Genomic DNA, 20,552 nt, shown 5'->3' with positions numbered 1-20,552 from the left:
CCAGGCAAGATGCTTTTACAGCCACTTTAAGCAGCCCAAAGTGGATCTGGCTTGCAAATGGGATTATGCCCATGCTTTCAAGGAGGATTTGCAGAGTACATTGAGGGGAAACATTGAGGGCCATTTATTCACCTACTGCAGGGATGTGAAGAGGGGGGAGCAGGTGCTGTGGCCCCAGAGTTTCTCTCTGCTTTGGGGACAGTTCTGTGTTTTCCTCTGTCCATTGAATTCCCAACAAAGAAGGAAAAAGCTACAGGAACTCCAGTCTGGAGTGGTCAGGACATGTGGAAGCAGGGGAATTTTTCTTCCCAGCTGGGATTGAGAGTGCAATTTCACACTCCTTTGGAGAGCATTGACTAAGACATCCCATTTCTGCCCAGGGATCTTCCAGGGGGAACTCAATCTGGGCTCTGGGCAGGTCCCTGCAGGGGCAGCAGCTTCCTCTGCACATTTGAGGGGATAAAACTGCTCTAAACCTGCACTCCAACTACTCCACAGCAATTGATGACCTCTGAGGACAGTTCCCCACTCTTTCCACCCCAGCAGAGACCTGAACACGTCCTGGGGGCACTGTGTGACCACCCCTGGCATTAACACCCTGCAGGAATGAAGACACTGACTGTAAAGACACTTGTCTACCTGGAAACCTCAACTTTCTTTGCTACTATACAGCAATAACATTTTCTATTCGTATTGCAGCTACAGACTTAATAAATAGAATTGCATATATTGTGCTTTAGAAATTAAAATGCATTCCAAAGTCAGGCAATGCTAAACAATGAAAGTCTTGAACCCTCCCCCCCAAACCAGCCCCACTTTCTGGTTTCAGAACCAGCCCGCTTCCTCACTCTCTTCACAAAGGGAGAAACTCTCTCTTTCCACCTCTGAAACAAAAATTCCCTCCCCAAAAGTGATCAGAAAGAGTCTACTTAGGCACTACTGCAAATGGAAGTTGTCTAATAAGCATTCCTTCTAACTCAGGAAGGGGAGGAGGTGAAGAAAGTCACAACAAATGTTTGGATTCCTTCCTCTTTGACGTCTTCTCTTCCCTATCTGATGCTCTGGGACAAGTGCAGGGGGGTCAGGATCTCTTCAAAGATGGCTCCTTTCACATCAGAGCCCCTCAAATTGGCTTCCTGGAGGTCACAACCTGATAGGTCCCAATTGGGAAGGGGAAAAGAAAAAGAAGTGTCAATGGAATGCACCCAGAACTCTGTTCAAAGCTTTACTTGAAGTCCATTTGCCTGAACTCCATTGTACTCTGAAGCTGGAGAGCTCAGTCAAAAGCCAGCAATCCCCCAAATTACCAGCTGACTATAGGAGAGAAAGGAATAGGATGGAAAATGAATCCCAATTCACTTCCAAATCAGTTCCTGCCAACGTTGCTCCCCTGAGGTTACAGTTCTTTAGTTTGGTGTTTCTCAGCATTGCAACTCGGAGGTTCATTCCTGTCATCTGACTGCCCTCCATGGCCACTCCTTTCAGGTTGGCACCTGGAACACACACAGAAAGGAGTTCTGTGAGGCAAAACAGTCAGGAACACAGCAGCTGCACACTGGGGCTGCCTCAGAGCTGTGTGAATTGGAGGAGGACAAGGGGATTTCGGGCTGAGATGGTCACAGACTCAGTGCAGCCCTTGTGGGCCCTTCTCAGGGTTGGACAAACCACAGCTGGACCTTCTCTGGGCCATAGAAATGCACAAACACAGGCTTCAGTTGGCACAGATTCACAAGGCAAAAGCTTCTCACCTTCCAGATTAGCTTGAAGGCCTGATGGGTCCTCAGAGCTGCAGCCTTTCAGGGACGCTCCCTCTGCGTTGGAGCGCAGCATCTTCACCCCTGGCAGGTTGGCACCCTGGCACAGACAGGAGTCACTGAGAGCTGGAAGAACAACACCAAAGACAATCAAGGAGACAGTTTTAATTTCTGCTTTGGGAGTCAATCCCATTAAATCATTACTGGGAGGAAGTGTAAAAGCTTTGGGAACCAGAACAACTCTAGAATATATTTAAGAACTCGATGTTTTACACCCCTCTGTTTGTTCCAGCTCCTCTCTGTTAACACAAGCCCAGCCCTCCCAAGCTGCAGCAGCTCTTCCATCCAGCACAGAGCCTGACAGGTCAGCCCTCTCCAGGCTGGCACAGCACAGGTTGGCACGGGCCAGGTTGCAGCGGCTCAGATTGGCCACCTTGAAGTTGATGCAGCAAAGATCCAGGTGGGAAAGATCCGCTCCACTGATACTGAGACCCTGGAAATCCCAAGGAATAAACCCTCCAAAAAGGTTACAGAGGGGAAGGTGTAGGTCTTGACACAAAGTTAACATCATTGTGTAGATAGGTGTGCATTAATATTTACAGTGTGTAAATATCTAGGTATAAACATATGGATAGAAATGTATTAAAATATATACTGTCTATAAATAGATACAAGATAGATACAGACACACACAGGTCCTGGGAGGAGCTGAAGACACCCCACCAGGAAAGTGGGTTATAAAAATGAGGGAGAGAGACTTTTGATATGGACCTGGAGGGACAGGACAAGGGGCAATGGTTTTTCAACTGAAAGAGGGCAGGGTTAGATGGGAGACTGGGAAGAAATCCTTCCCTGGGAGGGTGGGGAGGGGCAGGCATGGAATTCCCAGAGAAGTTGTGGCTGCCCCTGGATCCCTGCAAGTGTTCAAGGACAGGATGGATCAACCTGGTCTAGTGGAAGGTGTCCCTGCCCATGGCAGGGGGTGGAATGAGAAGACCTTTAAGGTCTTCTGAGCTGGTGAGCAGGGTGGCGTCAGGGACAGCCATGGTGTCATCCAGGGCTCTGGGGCTGTGGGTAAGGCGGTGGCTTGGCGTGGGCTGGGAGGCAGGTGTTGGGGGGACTGCTGCCAACTGCCTTGATGCCATGTTGGGGCCTGGTGGCTGCCTGGGGAGCTTTCCAGGCATAGATCTTATCACAGAAAAACCCTCTGTCCTTCATACAGGCGGGAAAACTGGAATCCTGAGGCCTTCAAATCTTCAGCAAGAACCACAATTCAAACTACGAGCGCTGCTCTTCTGTCACCACTGAGCCAGTTGTAGGCGGCTGTGATTTAATAAAGCAGCAACAATGGGCCCAAACCCATGGTGTCCTTCAGATGTGCCACGTCCTGAGCAGACTGCGTCCTGCTCGTCCTGTCCTGTTGCCTGCAGGACAACTTCCCCCTCGGCACACACCCAGTCCCAGGCTTGTTTGGGAAGTTGAGCTCTGGCTGAGACTTTCCCCAGGAGAAGCCTCATTTGTCTCTCCTCAGGGCAGTCTCCCCAGCACCCAGCCAGGATAGGGCACAGAAGGAGTGACCCCAGCTCTGCCTCCCCAGGGGTGCCCAGGCATCCCATGAGGTGTCTGCTGTTGCTGCATCACCACCTCCCCTCACCAGAATGGATTTGGAAGGCTTTCCAAGCACAGGGAGCCAGAAGGGACCAGAGGGAAACCTCAGGGCTCCCAGAGGGACTAGAAGACAAACAGGGAGTCTGGGTCACTGCCCCCATGGCAGAGGATGAGCCTCCGCTGTCCCTCTCTTGCACCGGTAGCATGTTTCCATCTCTTCTGCCCTGGGGGAAAAGAAGTATCCTTTGACTTGGAAGAGCTGATGATCATCATCTTGTGATGCCCTGGGAGGGGATTAGTTAGCAGGATTAACTAGCAGGACAAGGGCATATGGATATAGCTAAAGTTATGGATGAGCTGTTAGAGTATACAGTGCCCTTGTATGTGCTAGTTGGCTGGTAAACAGGACGTTGTGATTAGCAAAACCAAAGCAACTGAGAGCCACCTGTGTCAACAAAAGAAGAGAGTAAAAGTGAAATCAACATTTAAGCAAGAACCAATAATGAGCTTAGCTTTGCAATGAGCTTAGCTTTGCAATATGTATGAGCTAATTATAAAGCATATATTAAGCTGTTAGCAGTGATCAATAAACGAAGTTTGCTGATTCTCATATTGAGCGCCCCTCTCTTCCCTCGTCGCGACATAATGGTGCCCGAAGCAAGGGACGATAAAGAAGGATCCTGCTGAGTTGTGCACGGTTCCCGTGGTCCCCGAAGCTTGCACGGGGGCTAAGTTATATCTACGGTCCCAGGGACTAAGTTGAATCTGCGGTCCCCGAGACCTGAACAGAGGCTAAGTTAAATCTGCACTCCCCGAAGCCACGGTCCGACGCAGTAGCTGGTTGGTCTTGCAGCAGTACAAGAGGCAAAAGAGCTGGATTCGGTGCCTCGGGCGACCTCATAGGAGAGTCCTGGCCGACAACGCCGCCGACGTCTTCAAAGGGCTGCAACAGCGCGCTGAAGATTTATAGGTATGGAAAGACAAGCAGCACTTTCATTACTCCAGTGCTTTTTAGAAAAGCGGGGAGTTAAGGGTATAGACTTGAAAAAAGAATTACCAGGATTGCTTGTGGCGGGGGTTGCTAAAGGTTGTTTTGTGGACCCTAATACAGTTTTTGATGAAGGGGAATGGAGACGTTATAGGGATAAGTTATGGGAGGTTGCCGTGGGGACGGAGCTCGGTGTAGCACGAGAGCAGTGGAGAAGCTGCCAGGCCGTCCAGACAAGACACCTGGACAGGTGAGCCACCGAGAACAAGTCTATCCTGCTTAAAAAAGAGAAAAATTAGACGAACTGGCTTTGCGACAGACGCTGCTTTCGTGTAAGAGCCAGGGATTTGAAGCGAACGCTGTAACTGCCTTTACTACTCTACTCAGAAAGAACTTAGTGATAAGCTCTTTACTGCTGACTCTAAGGGAGAAAAAGTTGCTGCTTCCCTCCTTACAACTTGGCAATTGTTATCTGGAACAGTAAAAGACATTAAAGCACGGTTTGAGGACATTAGAATGCTACTAGATGCCATCATACGGAGAAATCGTGCAAAAAGGGAGTCGAGCGGAGCCGAGGGGAGCCGGAGTGGGACAAGAGATCACGGAGCGGGACCGGGGACAACCGGGCGGCCCCGGCAAAATGAACGCGGTGCTAGCGTCTCGGCAGTGCATGTCCAGGACGATCGGGGACGACGACTGTGGCGTGAAAGTACTGCTGATGGACCGGGGATGAACTTTACGAACACTATGACTGAGTTCCACCTTAAGACATTTCCAGCTTTTCATCTGAACTGTGCTGTGGGACTGCACTGCGCATTTGTGGCTGTGTTCACGACGCTGGGTGCTTGTGCTGCTGTGCTGAGTGCCCCCGGGGTGGTACCGGGCGGCGGGGCAGTGGCGGTGATCGCGGGGCAGTGGCGGTGGTCGCGGCGCCGTGCGCGGCCCCAGCTCGGAGCAGTGCGCCCGCGCGCGTGCACGCCGGCAGCCCCGGGTGCGGCGGGTGGCGGGGGGGCTCTGTTTCTCCCGCACTGCTGACAGCCATGGTCCCAAGAGGTGTAGGTTCCTCTCCCTTTCTTTACAGCGAATGTTTTCTCCCTAGTGCCGCTCCTCTTCTTAGAGTGGCGAGTTAATGACGGTAGCGAAGGCTTCGGGGGGTGCAGTCGGGGGAGGGGGGAAGCTGTTTCTCCTTTTTCCTCGCTACACCAGTCACCGCCTCTCTGAAACGTGCCTGTTTGCAGCTGTTTTCTCCCTCTCCTATGTTTTTGTCTTTTCTTAAGCAGACCCTGTGATTAAGTTAAGTTCCTTCTGCTGATTTTCTCTGGGTGAGCCCGGCCCCTCCTCCTTCGTCCTTTGGCAATAAGGGGCATGGGGGAAGAAAGACGGTAAAACACGGTAAAAAGGGAAAAAGGAAAAAACAACTTAAAATTAACAATACCCCAACTTATAAATCAAATAAGATTGCACTGTTTTTACAGCAATAGGTGTTACACATGCAGCATGCTCATGGCATTCTCAAAAGTTTTCTTCAAAAAAAGAAAGAGAGACTGACAAAAACTCCCTTGGAGTAAGATTAGAAATAACACACATCCGTGCTTAGCTTTTTGTATATTGCAGAAAGTTGTTAGGAATTTCCTATAGTTTGCCATTTTGCTTCTCTTACATGAAATTTGGCTGTTTCCCCCGGGGGCAGAGTGCGGGCAGAAGGTTTGCAGACGGAACGATGAGACAAAAGGGGATATAGTTCTGCCCCCTGCAGAAGTAGTTTTATTGCCTTTATGCAGGATTTGCAGATTGCTGTTGGCAGCTATGCCATAAATTTCCTTTGAATTATGAAACTGATAAGAAGTGCACGACCAATGACTACTTGAAAATGTGTGTGTGAATGATGGATGACTGAGGTGTCCACCTAAGAGTGTATGGAAAAAGATTGTGTGAAAGAGAAAAGCTACATGAATGTGTAACTGTGTAAACTTAAAAATACTTTCCGTCGGTGTTGAGATTTTAACAAAGCGTTAAGACTGAAGTTAAATAAGAGATTCTTACAAAAATTTGGTATTCTATTACAGCCTTGTATGAAATTTATGCAAGTTAAGTTTCAGGTGGAGTTTTTCCACTGCTATCGTTCCTTAGCTGTGCGGGCTGTGCAGGGGACCACTAGATTTGGAGCGAGTAAAAACCATAAGCCAGCAAACATTAGTGCAGACTGCAAGGTTAGCAGAGCCCGGAGCAAGGTGCACCACTATGCATCCAGGTGCCCGGGAACCATTCTTACAATTCGTGGAAAAGCTGCAAGACGCTGTAGAGAAACAGGTTTTGTGACAGTTACAGCAGCTGCTAGTTACACAACTAGCTAGAGATAATGCAGGCTTGTGCCAGGGTGGGGTCCTTAGACCATCAAATAATTGCATTTGCGTCTGCTATGGCAGTAGTGAGGGTCGTTTTGAGCTTTTCTGTGTTTTCCAGGATTTAAATCAGGAGTTGTCAATGTTGCTGCCTTGCTTGTTCAGCTCATTGCAGGGAGACCCTTGCAGACTGTCAAGGCTATCCTGCGTGCCTTCTCAAAAACATCTGCAGTGTTGTGGACAGTGTGTCTTCAGGCCTCCTGGCTGGAGGCCAGAGCAGACCAGTTATGTTGATCAGTGTGACCAGAGCTGAAGTGTTGTTTTAAAGAGTCCTTTTATATTGTCTTCAAAACCCCTCCCGTGCAACAGCTGGTGGCAATATTCATTGTAAAACGGCTAGTCTCTCCTCCTTAAAACATGCCCTACCCATTGCAGCTGTGTTCTCAGCAAAATAGCCTCACTAATTGTGATTACTCCTTGTTTCATACCAGACCAGATGTATTGCTTGCATAATTTGACTAGTGAATGTTTAGGACTGTAGTAAAGCAACCTGTACTCTTTGTGATGCTCAAAGCTTGCTGTTAATTGTCCAAACAAACAAACTTCTGAAGTCATTCTAAGGGTTAGGGTTGTGATGCTGATTACATTGAACCATCTCAGAATCCTTTAATTACCCCTGTTTTTGTGATAAAGAAAAAAAAAATACTGTGAAATGAAAACTGTTGCATGATCTCAGAGGGCTTGGTGTAGTCATGGTTAGTCAAGCATTGTTTGTACTCTAAAGAACTCCTTTACAGAGGATTGTTCCAGGAGGTTTCCTATGCTTTGATCCAGTGCAGCTTCATAGTTTTTCACCTCTTTTAGAGTTTCGAGAAAGGCACACTGTGCTTGGCCAGAGGCCTCCTCTAAACTGATGGTCTTGTGGTCCCTGTGGGAGCTGAGGACAGAGCATAGCATGCAAATGCAGGCCTTGTCCTTCTTGCAGTAGCATTCCAGCAATTTACCGTGCTGGGGGCATTTCCTCTCAGCCAAAACCTGGGCACCACGGAGCTCCACCAGGATGTAGTTTTTCTGAGTGTTCTTTGTGCTGTGCTTGCTCAGGTGGGATTGGCACAGAGAGGCAGAGGCCTTGCAGGTCAGGCAAGTCTTCACGGACGGATGGAGCTCCTGACAGGATCACCTCTGCTTACTGCCCCAAACTTTCCTCCTTCTGTTTGCATTGCATTTTCTGCTTTTCCTTCCCTTGATGAACAGAAGCATCCAAAAGGTTCTCCATGATGTTGCGGAGATGGAAGTTGGGCTTCAGCTCCCCGCTGGGGCCTGTGAGGTAAAGGCAGAGTGGGCACTTGGAAGGGCCCAGCTGGCACAAACTGCCTAGCCTGTACACAAAAGAACTGTAGAGCCTGGGTGAAGCAGTAGAACAGCACTAAATTGCATTGGAATGATGGGAGGTGCTGTATAACAGCACGAGGATACTCGCCCAGTCTCGATCAACTGTTTTTGCATATTAGTGTGGCAAAGATGTTAGGATTCCCCATCATTGGATTGTGTTCCCGCAAAATTGGGAACGGGCATGTAATAAGTTTTCTTCTTTTCATGAGCATGATTTCCAGTCTTAAAACTCTTCACACCATTGATCCTCAGAAAAACATGTGGGTTACTTGGGCAAATCAAACAGGTCAGTCGTCCTTTTGTTTGTCTTTAGCATCTGCCTCAGATCCTTTTTGCGCTTGTTTATTTGGCATGCCTTTTAGTTCAGTATACAAGTTGAACTTAGTGTTTACTGGTTGGGTTTCATCGTCATGTGGGAGTGAAACAGTTATTTCTAATGCATCTGCCTGCCTTATAAAGGCTCTCAACACCTCTTTGCCCTAGGATCCCCAAGAGTTAGATTTAATGGGATCACTGTCTGTACGTAACACAAGTGATAATGGAACTCAAACCTGTTTCATGTTAGGATTATTTCAATCTGGGTTAAGTGTTTATCAAAGCCACGACTTGTCCAGCTGGACTAATGCCACTTCACATACCCTAGGGTTTAATTACAAAAATACAGGAGACTATTGTGGTACTAACAATAGTGACAATCAAGGCCTTGGAGCATATGAAGCTGAAGTAAGGCCTTCCTCTCCAGGCATTTGGGTTAACAACACTGCATGCGCTTTTCCACCAGGTGTGTTTCTTATTTATGGTGACACAGTAGCAACTAGTCCTGTAGACTCGTGGCTTCAATCTATTTTTGGTTCTATGTCTGAATGGGTTTTAAGTTTTGTTAAAGGAGGCCTACGATGGTTATTAACAATTGTTGTAATTTTAGTAATAGTTCGTATTGCTTTTTCTTGTATTGTTAAACGTGTAAGTGCTATGACAGAGAAAGTATTGTTGACCTCAAATAAAAACGGGGGTATTGTAGAGGGTTGACTAGCAAGACAAGGGCATATGGATATAGCTAAAGCTATGGATGAGCTGCTAGAGTATAGAACAAGGCCTGTCTAGGCCCGTGAGAAATCTGAGATAGAGATTACAGTGCCCTTGTATGTGTTAATTGGCTGGTAAACAGGACACTGTGATTAGCAAAACAAAAAAAAAACTGAAAGCCACCTGTGTCAACAAAGGAAGGGAGTGAAAGACAGAATTAACATCTAAGTGTCAACAATGTTAGGGAGTAGGGGATGAGGTCAACATTTAAGCAGAACCAATGATGAGCTTAGCTTTTGCAATATGTATGAGCTAATTATAAAGTGTATATTAAGCTGTTAGTAGTGATCAATAAACGAAGCTTGCTGATTCTCATATTGAGCGTCTCATTTTTCCCTCGTCACGACATTCTCCTTCATTCTGAGAGCTGGGGAGAGTGGAGTATTCCTCAGGAAGAACAAATCTAGAAACAAGCTACCGGACAGTTTGATGAGTTGTCCAACTTGTTCTTCCCAGTTGTCACTGCAGCATTAGGAAGCTCCCTCCAACTCTATTTTTTTCCCATGACTGAGATCTGGCATGGGGAATTCTGGTGGTCAGTAGGAAGGCAATAAATGTACCAAAGAGGGCTTGAAATATCTTGTAACACCTATGAGGAAGGAGTAATACCCAGGTAGACGAGCAACATAAAATATTCTAATTCTCATATTGTCTATTGTGGACTTTAACTCTAATGAATGGGACCTGCAGGTTGCACTAAACCCAGTGGAGACATCTTGATTTTCAGCAGATACGGACACAGTGTGGGTTTGGTCATCCAGAGTTGGGCAGTCAATTATGCTTGGGCCACTGCAGGCAAGAAAGACACTGAGGTGCTGGAGCGTGTCCAGAGAGGAGCAACGGAGCTGGGGAAAGGTCTGGAGCACAAGTGTGATGGGGAGCAGCCGAGGAAGCTGTGGGGGTTTGGCCTGGAGAAAAGGTGGCTCTGTCACATGCTGGCTTCCTTTCTGCTCCAACCTACCAAGAGTGGGTATCATACACTTCCCCCTGATCTGCTGGCCTTTCAGGAATTGCATTCCCTGTCTGACTCCTTAGAGCAGGGGGGAAGTTTAACACTGGGAAATCTGCTGAAAATAGATCTCAGTCAACTAACTGGAAATCCTAAAAATAGAAGTACTCTCTGTTTCTTTTTGCCTTCAGTCAAACTAAGGGAATGGATTTAATATCACAGAACTGAACTGTTGTGCAAACAGCTCTTCCCCTTTGGAATGATTTCACAGCAAGACAGACCAGAGTCCAGGTCTGCACAGTTATCCACAGGGTCACAGGGACAACCTGCTGCTGCAGCCAAAGACACTGTGGAATCCCAGAAAGACAAACTTCTCCAGCTCATACCACATCTCCAGGGTCTTTGTGGACTCTTCCCAAGTTTGACAGTTCTGCCTTCCTACCGTTGCCTTGCATTTGCTGAGGCAGTTGGACTAGATGACCTCTCCATCCAAAATGATCCAACGATCCTAGGAGGATGCACTGAGTCAAGACAACCTAGAAAGCTGCAGAGTTAGAAAGAAAGAAGAACAGCTCCCCTTCAGGGAGACTTACCACCTCCACTAGTGTGTGTTGTTTGGTATTTGTTGCTGGGTAAAAGACTGCAGTCTTTTTGGTTGACAGATTCAATCCAGGGCATTGGGGCCAATGTAGCGTAATTTTCTGCATCGCTGGGGCCTGTTGTTAGGGGCTGGTTCCAATATATTATTTGTACTGAGTATCTCTCCAGGTGTCTATTTATAGATTTATAACCAAAATGGCTCTTTTTCAATAGTTTTTATTCCAAAATGCTTTCAAATCTTTGCATGTGTATGTGTTCTCTTATATAAAAATCACCCATAAGGAATCCCTATACATGTATCATTTGATAGGGTCACTGTTGTGTGTTAAGTTCCTTGGAATACACCCTCCTTAAAATATGACAGCTGATCCATTTGGAAACTCACCAAAGGACAGGTGAGCTTTGTTTCTACTTTCCTCCATGATCTCCTAAGATTTGATATTCAGGGGCTGAAACATGAGGGTCTCTCCTCCTGTCCTGATCTGTCTTCTCTAAGCTCTCCTTTTCCTGTTCACGTGGCTTCCACTACCTTGTTAGTTTGTCATCCCCCCCAGCTTTACACCCCCAAATAACACGTTTTTCCTCTCCCCCTGTGAGCCATCACTACTTTTCTCTCAACCCTCTTCCATCCAAGCCAGCAGCGCTCTTCCCTGCCAGTGCTGCTGCTTGGAGAGCCAGAAATCCTGGGCTGTCCTTTGCATGCTGATAAACAAAGCAGTTGGCTTCTTCCCCTGGGGACTGAAAGTGTCACCTCCCCCAGACTGGGGCCTGGAATTCCAACCCCATTCCTGACCTTGGGTTTCACAGTTTAGGGGAGGGGAAAAGAAAAAAAGGTCAAGAGATTAGAGCAGCAAGTGAACTGGGGCTAAGTGTACCTTCATTTTCTCCAGCTGTTCTCTAGAAATAAATAAAAATAGTACTGTGGGGAAATAAAAGCTGAAGGCAGGTATCAGTTTACTGAATTTGATCAGGGAATACAGAAGAAGAACATGCCTGCAAACACACATCTGCACTAACTTATCAAATAGTGCAAAATCTGACCCCAAGGAGTCTGTACAAAACAGTGGGAATGGAATCAGAGAGGGGAAGGAAAATATCACCAGCAGTGCCTGTCCCAGTCAAGGGGTATTACTGAGCAGCACCTACATTTCCATGGCTCTCTGGGCAGGGAATTTTTCACGTGTGCCAAACAGCACATCATAATGTTTCTTCCCATTGAAATACTAGAGACATTTCAGGGCATCTGAACAACCAGATTCTTAAAGCACAACTACCTCAAGGCAAGGGAAGAAGTGAGATTCAGTGGCACTTGGCAGAAACTGCCCAGTGCATTGTGTCAAATGGGTATTTATCAAGAGGAGCAACAAGCTCAAGCCATCAGGGAAAGAGCCAGATGATGAAAGGGTGTTAGCTGCTGAGAATTTCTTTGGGAAGAAGTAGACTGTTAACTTGAGATAGAAATTTGCAATATACCATGGAACCTTATTCAAAGTCCAGCTGCAAAATACCTTCTTGTTAAGAGTATGAAATAAATCCTAAAGTGTCATCAACTGTGTGATTTTCTCTTTATTCCCAATCACTAATGAAAGAAACATAACTCAGAAGTGATCTCACTCTGTGCTCCAGTGAGATTAACATTAGAACAATATTGTCACTGTCTACTGGTCTCTTGTGGTTCTCACTGGAAGGCACTTGGTGCACCCCTGGATATCCTGCTAAGGAGTTAAAAAAACAACCCTTCTAAAGTTCCAGATTTTCCTCACCTGTTTGGACACAGTTGGACAAACTGGCCCAAGTTATGACTTGAAAGCCACCATCTGGATTTAGCATTAATTACTCCTTGTTTTGATCGTAGAGGAAAAAAGCTCACACAACACAATCTCTGTGGACCCAACAGAGAAAACATCCCCAGGGTCTTGTTAGAGCACAAACCTGCAAACAGGGATGACAGGTCAGAGAATCACAGAATCATCAAGGTTGGAAGAGACCTTCCAGATCTTCTTGTCCAACTGTCAACCCAACTCCACCAGAATCACCCCTAAACCCCATCCCAAAGTGCCACTTCCAGATGCCACCTGAATGCTTCCAGAGACTCCACCACCTCCCTGGGCTATTTGTTCCCATGCCTGAGCACTCTCTCAGTGGAAAAAGCTTTCTTTAATATCTAATATGAACCTTACCCAATGCAATTTAAGGACATTCCCTCACAACCTTTCACTATAGCCTTGGCAGAAGAGACCAACCCCCACCCCACAAAAACCTCCTTTCAGGTCATTGCAGAGAGCAATGAGGTCCCCCCGAGCCTCCCCTTCTCCAGACTCAACCAGCCCAGTTCCCTCAGCCGTCCCTCAGCAGACATGTTTTCCAGAGCCTTCCCCAGCTCCATTCCCTTCTCTGGACACGTTCCAGCCCCTCAAGGGCCTTTTGGCACTGAGGGGCCAGAACTGGACACAGCACTCGAGGTGGGGCCTCCCCAGTGCCCAGCACAGAGGGGCAATCAGTTCTCTGCTCCTGATGGCCACACTCTTCTCCACAAAGGCCACGATGCCCTTGGCCTTCTTGTCCCCCTGGGCACACTCTGCCTCATATTCAGCCACTGTCAAGCAGCACCCCCAAATCCCTTCCTGCTGAGCAGCTCCCCAGCCCCTCTGCCCCCAGCCTGGAGAGTTCCAGGGGGTTGTTGGGACCCAAGTGAAGGCCCTGACACTTGGCCTTATTGATCCAGCCTGTCCAGATCCCTCTGCAGAGCCTTCCTGCCCTCCAGCACATCCACACTCACACCCAGCTCAGTCAGTCTCCCAAACAGGACAAAGTCTGACCACCAGCAGTCCAGGGTGTCAGTTCTGCTGCCCCCTCCTTCCTCCACCCAGAATGGAAAACTCCATCATTTTGGGGTCTCTGTGCCTGTCGGCTCTGACCATCACATCCCCCAGCAGTCACAGAATCATGGAATGGTTTGGGTTGGAAAGGACCTTAAAGAGCATCTCAGTCCAACCTCCTGCCATGGGCAGGGACACCTTCCACTAGACTCAGAGCTCAGAGCCCCATCCAACCTGGCCGTGAACACTTCCAGGGATGGGGTAGACAGAACTTCTCTGAGTAACCTGTGCCAGGATCTCACTACAATCACAGTCTAGAAATTCTTCCCAATATCCCATCTAACCCTTCCCTCTGTCAGTGTGAAGCCATTCCCCTTGTCCTGTCACTCCAGGCCCTTGTCCAAAGTCTGTCTCCATCTTTCTTGTTGGCTCCCTTCAGGCACTGGAAGGCCACAATTAGGTCACCCCAAAGCCTTCTTTTCTCCAACCTCAACAATCCTAATTCTCTCGGCTTTTCCTCACAGTAGAGCTGCTCCATCCGTCTGATCCTCTTGCTGCTCCCCTCTAGACTCTCTCCATCAAGTCCATGTCCTTGCTGTGCTGGAGCCCAGAGCTGGAGACAGCTCTGCAGGGTGACAACATTACAGCCCTGTGTGTTCCAGCAAGGACACTGTGGAACCTCCTGGAGTAAAGGGACCACTGTGACACTGTAGGGCCTTCTGGAGCCAAAGGAACCCTGGGACACTGTGGAACCTCATGGAACCAAGGGAGCATTGTGACAATGTGAAAACTCATGGAATTAAGAGGCCACTGTGATACTGCAAGGCCTCATGGAACCGAAGTAACCCTGGGACACTGTGGAATCTCATGGAATCAAGGGGCCATTGTGGTGCTCCAGGGCCTTATGAAATCAAAGGAATCCTGGGACACTGTGGAACCTCATGGAACCAAGGATTCATTGTGCCATGAAGGACCTCATGGAACCAAGGGAGCCCTGAGACATTTCGGGCCCTCATAGAATCAGGGGCCATTGTGACACTGAGGAACCTCGGGGACTCAAAGGTCACTGTGACACTGCAGGGCCTCATCGAACCAAAGGAACCCTGAGACTTTTCAGAACCTCATGGAATCAAGGGACGACTGTGACACTGCAGAGCATCATGAAGACAAAGGGACCCTGGGACACTGTGGACCTCAAGAAATCAAGGGCCCGTATTGGCACTGTGGAACCTCATGGAATCAAGGGGCCATTGTCACACTGTGGAACCTCATGGAACCAACAGGCCACTGTGACACTGCAAGACCTCATGGAACCAAAGGATTCTTTGGACACTGTGGAATCTCATGGAATCAAGGGGCCACTGTGATATGTGGGGCCTCCTAGAACCAAAGGAGTCCTGAGACATTTTGCAAACTCATGGAATCAAGGTTCCATTATCACACTGCAGGGCCTTACGAAGCCAAATGGACCCTGTGACTCTGTGGAACGTCATGGAATCCAGTGGCCATTCCCACACTGTAAAACCTCAGGGATACTGTCAGGTTCCCATTATTAAGAGACACCTCTGCCCAAATTCAGCTGCAAAGGAGACCATGTGCCAAAGTCAGCAGTCCAGCTTTGATTTAACAGTAAATAGGAGGGAGAGAGAGAAAAAGAAATAGAAAGAGAGAGAAGAAGGAGGTGGTGGGAAGCCAGTGAGAGAGAGACACAGAGATGCAATAAATGTATCACACCATGTAGATCCCTGAGGCTCCCACTGGTCCTTCTTCCCCCTGCTCTGCTCGGTGGAGGGTCCCCAAGTTGTGCTTCTGGGCTATCACTTTTATACAGCCCAAGCCCCGGGTATTCAGGGGGGTAGATGCTGTTCCCACAGCTTGGGCTGGTACATCTACAAGGACTTGCTTCCTTTCCCACAGTTTGCCACAGTGGGAGTTTTGCCCGGTGTGCTTCCAGTCTGCAGGTGGGAATCTTTGTCTGGATGGGTTCCCCAGACCTGCCTTACCAGCCCTGGCTTCCTGTTGGGGCTGTCTGCTCTTTCCCACACTCTGCACAGTGCAATTCTGTCCTGGGGGCTACTTCCAAAGCTTCACCTCCCTTTAGGCCTTGGGATTAAATGCCTTCCTGTTTGACACCAGCGCTTATGTGTTGTGGTGCCTTATGGGATTTTCCTGCTTTGACAGTGTTTTGAGACAGTTCATTGTGCCCTTCAAGTCCTTCCATGGGCACACACACACCACTCTCACCAGTGTCTGGCCCTCCAAAGAACACAAGCCCTGATGATTTGTAGCTCCCACTCCAGTGGTTGGCACTTGGAGCTCCCTCCATACCCAGAGCTCAGAGTTCCCTTGTGCCAGAAAGTTTAAAGATATTGTGCCTCATTCTGCCAAGACAACCCTTGGAAAAAAAGTGTCCCTCTGTGTTTCCTGGGAGAAGAGCACTCTATTGTCATCTTCCAAAACCTTGGAATGGTCACAGAGATCGCTCAGGAAGGAATTTGGAGCCTCAAGCACATGACCCGTATATAGAGGCTGAGGACTCAGGGGTCAGGGGTGTGAAGACTGAGGACAGTAGAGGAGCAGCCTGAGAGGTCTTGAAGGGGGGTGTCAGAGCTGGTGGAACTTTTCTTCCTGTCAGAAAACAGCCTAAGAAAGAACTAGTGCCACCAAGGGCAGCTGGGGTGGCCTAGACTGGTGACAAGAAGTAAGAAATTTCCCTCCAAGGTCAGTGTTGTGGTACAATATGTCACAAAGAAAGAGGCTGGATGAGCCCAAGGCTTTGTGTGTGCAGGAAGAGCCAGGGAGGACACAGAGATGTCAGTGCAGGAAGGTACCAGCCAGGTGGGGCAGCCGGGGGGATGACGACAGCCTGCAGGGAAAGGGGCAGGGCATGGACACCGTAGGACAGCCTGGGCTGGAGAGGAGACAGGGATGGGGAGAAGCTGAAAGGCCCTGACACAGCCACCTTCTGCAGGCCTTTGGCCATGGCTGCTGTCTGTGCCCCTGATGCCAGGAGGAGGGGAGTGCCCCTTGCAGCCCTGGGGCCTCCTGGCCTCCTTGTCCCTGCTCAGCAGCCTGGCAGGTGCCACCCCATGGTCCTGCCCTTGGCATTGCACATCCCACATCCCAGTGCCCCAGGAAGAGCCCTGAGGAACGAGGCAGGGACAGCATCTGCCTTCCCAGGGGCTGGGGGTCAGGCCTTGGCCCTTTGGATTAAGGAAACAAGTCAAGGTTTATTCAGCATCAGAGCCACCTTTCCCTTGCTTGTCCATCCTTGTCATCACTGTCTGCAGTTTTCTGCTCTAACTGGAACCTGGGCACATGTTCTCAGTTGTGTCCCTCAGTGAGACTCATTAACACTACAAGAACCTTTAGTGTTTCAATCTCCTTTTGACTTCTTGAAAAGTTGTTTGAACTTCCTCTCTGGGGATGAGTCTCATGTGAACAACATCAAACCCCTGAGGGTCATGAAATGCCTGGGGCTGTTGCTGTGCTGCTGAGCTGGGTTGGGCTCCTGGCACACAGGGAGCTCCTGGCAAGCAAGAAGAGCTTCAAAGAGACAGCTCTGCTGCTGAGCAGCTCCTCTGCACAGCCCAGCAGGGCTGAGGGCACTGCCTGCAGCACCCAGGGCACAGGAGAGAAGGCAGAGAGATGAGAGGCAGCCTGGGCTGGAGGTGACTGAGCTCTCACCACACGAGAAACCTTCCCAGGATTTGAAGGAAGAATTCTCTGGCTGTAGGAAAGTTCAACTTCCCTTCCTGGAGGGATCTCCTAAATCTGCCACATCCCACAGCTTCTAGGATCTTTCAGCAGGACTCTCCCAGTTGCTGCAGTGCAGGGGAAGTGGCCATATGGCAGAGCAGGGCAGGAGCTGCAGGCAGCAAGGGCAGAGAGGAGAAGTGAGCAGGAGGTTCAAGGGATCCTGGGGTGGGAGGACAGGGCAGAGCTGCTCAGGGCAGGAACCTTGCCAGCCCTTTGCCACGGTCAGGCTGTGGCTGCAGAGCAGTGCAGGTGAGTTCCTGCAAGTGCCTCTGCCAGCTGCCAAGTGGCAGCAGTGGCAGGAGCTGTCAGGATGGCTCTGCTGGATTTGCTGGGGTGCAGCAGGAGAAGCTGCTGCAGAGCAGGACTTGCTGCTGCCCCATCAGAGGCCCAGGGCCAGAAGGTTCCCTGTGCCAGGGCTGGCTGTGGGGTGGGAAGGTGGGGGTGCAGCCAGGGGTGCCCAGGGCTCTGTGTGCTGGGGCAGGGACTCTGCTGCCTGCCAGGCTCAGCTCTCAGCCCGGCCAAGGAGCTGCCACAGCCCTGCAGGGAGAAGCTGTAGGTGGAAGGGGTGACCCCTCAGGGCAGGGCAGGGCTGGGCAGGGCCCTTCAGCTGCAGGCTCAGGGCTCCTCACAGCTTCAGCTCCACCTCCTCCATTTCCAGGGGCCCTTCTCAGGAAGCTCATCCCCCCAGAACACCTCCCCCTTCCCAGCCACCACAGGCTGTCTGGGATCTGCTCTGCAGCCCCTGCCCAGGCAGAGCTGCCCCTGGGCACTGGGCTGGGGATGGCTCTGGCAGCGCTGGCAGGGAGCTGAGCTGGGCACAGGGAGGGGCTGCTGGCAGGAACAGCTCCTCACCCAGAGACAGGCAGGCAGGGAGAGGCAGCTGCTGCCACAAGTGCTGGGCAGGGGGATGTGGGCCCCTCCCTGCTGTCCCTGTGGCACAGATCCCTTCCCTGAGCAGCTCCTGCCTGGGCTCCTTTCCCAACCTAAGCAGAGCCTGTGCCCTCAGGCCCACGGGGGCTGGGCTGTGCATTGCCCTGCAGCAGCCAGAGCCCAGGCAAGGACAAGGCCCTGATTTCCAGCTGTCTCTGTGTCCCTCCTCTCTTGGCAGCAGCACTGTGGCATTTCCCTGCCATCCCCTGCTGCCTGGGCTCTCCTTGTTCTCACCACTGGGTTTTCTGAGCCACTGTGGGGTTTGAGGGTGGCAGATTCCTGTCCAGACACAAACCCTTTGGGTGCTGCTGTGGGGATGTGTCTGTGGGAGCCAAGTGCCCAAGTGCCCTCCAGGCGCCTTCAGGGTCTTCAGCTGTTTGCCTGGGTGTCCTGCAGAGCTGCAGGTGCCCTCCAGAAGGGCACAGCTCTGCCAGAGTATCTCTGTGCTGCACAGGATCCCCATGGAGAAAAGTCCTCAGTGCTAAATCCATGGAAATGCTCTGGGCAGCTGCAAGGAGCATTTTGTGTCTCACTCTGGGAGGGGAGAGATGAAAAGTTGAGGAGTTTGTCAATCTATTCTTTGGACATGGATTCCTGGATCTCTGTGCAGTTTCTCTGGAGGGGAACAGTTGAGTGTGATGCTCCTCCAGCGCCAAGCTGCCAGCAGAGGGCAGCTGAGCTCAGGACTGATGGGCAGAGCAGCTCTTCTCTCTGCACTAAGAGACCACCCCTGTGCCCCTCAGAACCCACAAGATTGACCTGCATTGCAATAGGAATGTCAGGGATTTCAAACCTCCACAACCACTCCTAAGTGTGGCAGGTGCAAGAGGGTGAACAAATAGAAAGAATTCCCTCAGCTCAGTCCTTCATTTGGGCAAACTGCAAACAGCAAAGCTGAGAAGCTCTTTGATGTATCACAAGTACATTTGATTTGAGATCACCCTGCATTCCAAGTTTTCTCTCCCAGCAGAGTAAGGAGTCCTTGGGAGCCCATCACAGAGTTCCTGCTTCCAGTGGTCCCATCAGCCAGCAAAAGCCAGAGTTCAGGGCATGGAGCTGCAGGGAGGTCTGAGTGAAGAGAAAGAGCCTGAGAGTGGGGTGGCTGTGAGATGTGTAATGCTTGGCTGCAGAAGCCTGGTCTAACTCAGCACTGACTTTTCCTCCTCATCAGATCAAAATACTCTCAGGAAGGAGAAATGTCCAACAGCAGCTCCATGCCCCAGTTCCTCCTCCTGGCATTGGCAGACAGGCGGGAGCTGCAGCTCCTGCACTTCTGGCTCTTCCTGGCCATCTCCCTGGCTGCCCTCCTGGCCAACGGCCTCATCCTCAGCGCCGTAGCCTGCGACCACCACCTGCACACCCCCATGGGCTTCTTCCTGCTCAACCTCTCCCTCACAGACCTGGGCTGCATCTGCACCACTGTCCCCAAAGCCATGCACAATTCCCTCTGGGACACCACAACCATCTCTTACATGGGATGTACTGCACAAGTCTTTCTTCACTTCTTCTTCCTTGCAACAGAGTTTTATCTCCTCACCATCATGTGCTACGACCGCTACGTTGCCATCTGCAAACCCCTGCACTACGGGACCCTCCTGGGCAGCAGAGCTTGTGCCCACATGGCAGCAGCTGCCTGGGCCACTGGCTTTCTCAGTGCTCTGCTGCACACAGTCAATACATTTTCCCTGCCCCTGTGCCAGGGCAATGCCCTGGGCCAGTTCTTCTGTGAAATCCCACACATCCTCAAGCTCTCCTGCTCACACTCAGGATACCTCAGGGAAATTGGACTTCTTGTGGTTACTGCCAGTTTATCACTTGGTTGTTTCGTTTTCATTGTTTTCTCCTATGTGCAGATCTTCAGGGCTGTGCTGAGGATCCCCTCTCAGCAGGGACGGCACAAAGCCTTTTCCACCTGCCTCCCTCACCTGGTCGTGGTCTCCCTGTTTGTCAGCACTGGCACATTTGCCTACCTGAAGCCCCCCTCCATCTCCTCCCCAATCATGGACCTGGCCCTGTCAGTTCTGCACTCAGTGGTTCCTCCAACACTGAACCCCCTCATCTACAGCCTCAGGAACCAGGAGCTCAAGGATGCCCTGAGGAAAATGATGACTGGATGCTTTTCAGGAGCAATAAAGTGCCTGTTTTCTGGTGTGTAACATTCAGAATGGGACGCCTTAATGGCCCAACCTTCCTACTCAGGTTTCTTGTGGAGGCCAATGGGTTCTTCTTGCAATAATTTTCTGTGCAATTAAATATTATTATGCATTTGCCTTTTAGTTTAGTGTCTACCCATTAAATTTTAACCAGAGATGTAAAAATGATAAA

General features: G+C 50.0%; 2 protein-coding genes across 2 annotated transcripts; one reads left to right on the top strand and one right to left on the bottom strand.

The window, feature by feature from the left end:
- Window positions 1-908: 908 nt before the first annotated feature.
- LOC113940301 (BTB/POZ domain-containing protein KCTD9-like) lies at window positions 909-2,345 on the bottom strand. The gene is made up of 3 exons (XM_027631427.1): window positions 1,749-2,345; window positions 1,360-1,493; window positions 909-1,150 (listed from the first exon to the last, which is right to left on the bottom strand). Exons 1-3 carry the CDS (start codon window positions 1,945-1,947, stop codon window positions 1,124-1,126), a joined length of 360 nt encoding a protein of 119 aa, XP_027487228.1. The 5' UTR covers window positions 1,948-2,345; the 3' UTR covers window positions 909-1,123.
- Window positions 2,346-19,423: 17,078 nt separating this feature from the next.
- LOC113940302 (olfactory receptor 14J1-like) lies at window positions 19,424-20,335 on the top strand (the record flags this gene model as incomplete). Its single annotated transcript, XM_027631428.1, has 1 exon — window positions 19,424-20,335. A coding segment is annotated over exon 1 (912 nt), but the record flags the coding sequence as incomplete, so codon positions are not given.
- Between the last annotated feature and the right edge of the window lie 217 nt (window positions 20,336-20,552).

This window comes from Corapipo altera, unplaced genomic scaffold, assembly GCF_003945725.1.
Source record: "Corapipo altera isolate COAL_440 unplaced genomic scaffold, ASM394572v1 59128, whole genome shotgun sequence".
Taxonomy (NCBI): Eukaryota; Metazoa; Chordata; class Aves; order Passeriformes; family Pipridae; genus Corapipo; species Corapipo altera.
This window is presented reverse-complemented; position numbering and strand designations above follow the sequence as displayed.

Coding starts and splice junctions, on each gene's coding strand:
- LOC113940301 (XM_027631427.1), bottom strand. CDS start 1,947: ATGGGATTGACTCCCAAAGCAGAAATTAAAACTGTCTCCTTGATTGTC. Junction 1,494..1,748: donor CCTTCAAGCTAATCTGGAAG/GTGAGAAGCTTT, acceptor TGTGTGTTCCAG/GTGCCAACCTGAAAGGAGTG. Junction 1,151..1,359: donor TGGCAGGAACTGATTTGGAA/GTGAATTGGGAT, acceptor GGGACCTATCAG/GTTGTGACCTCCAGGAAGCC.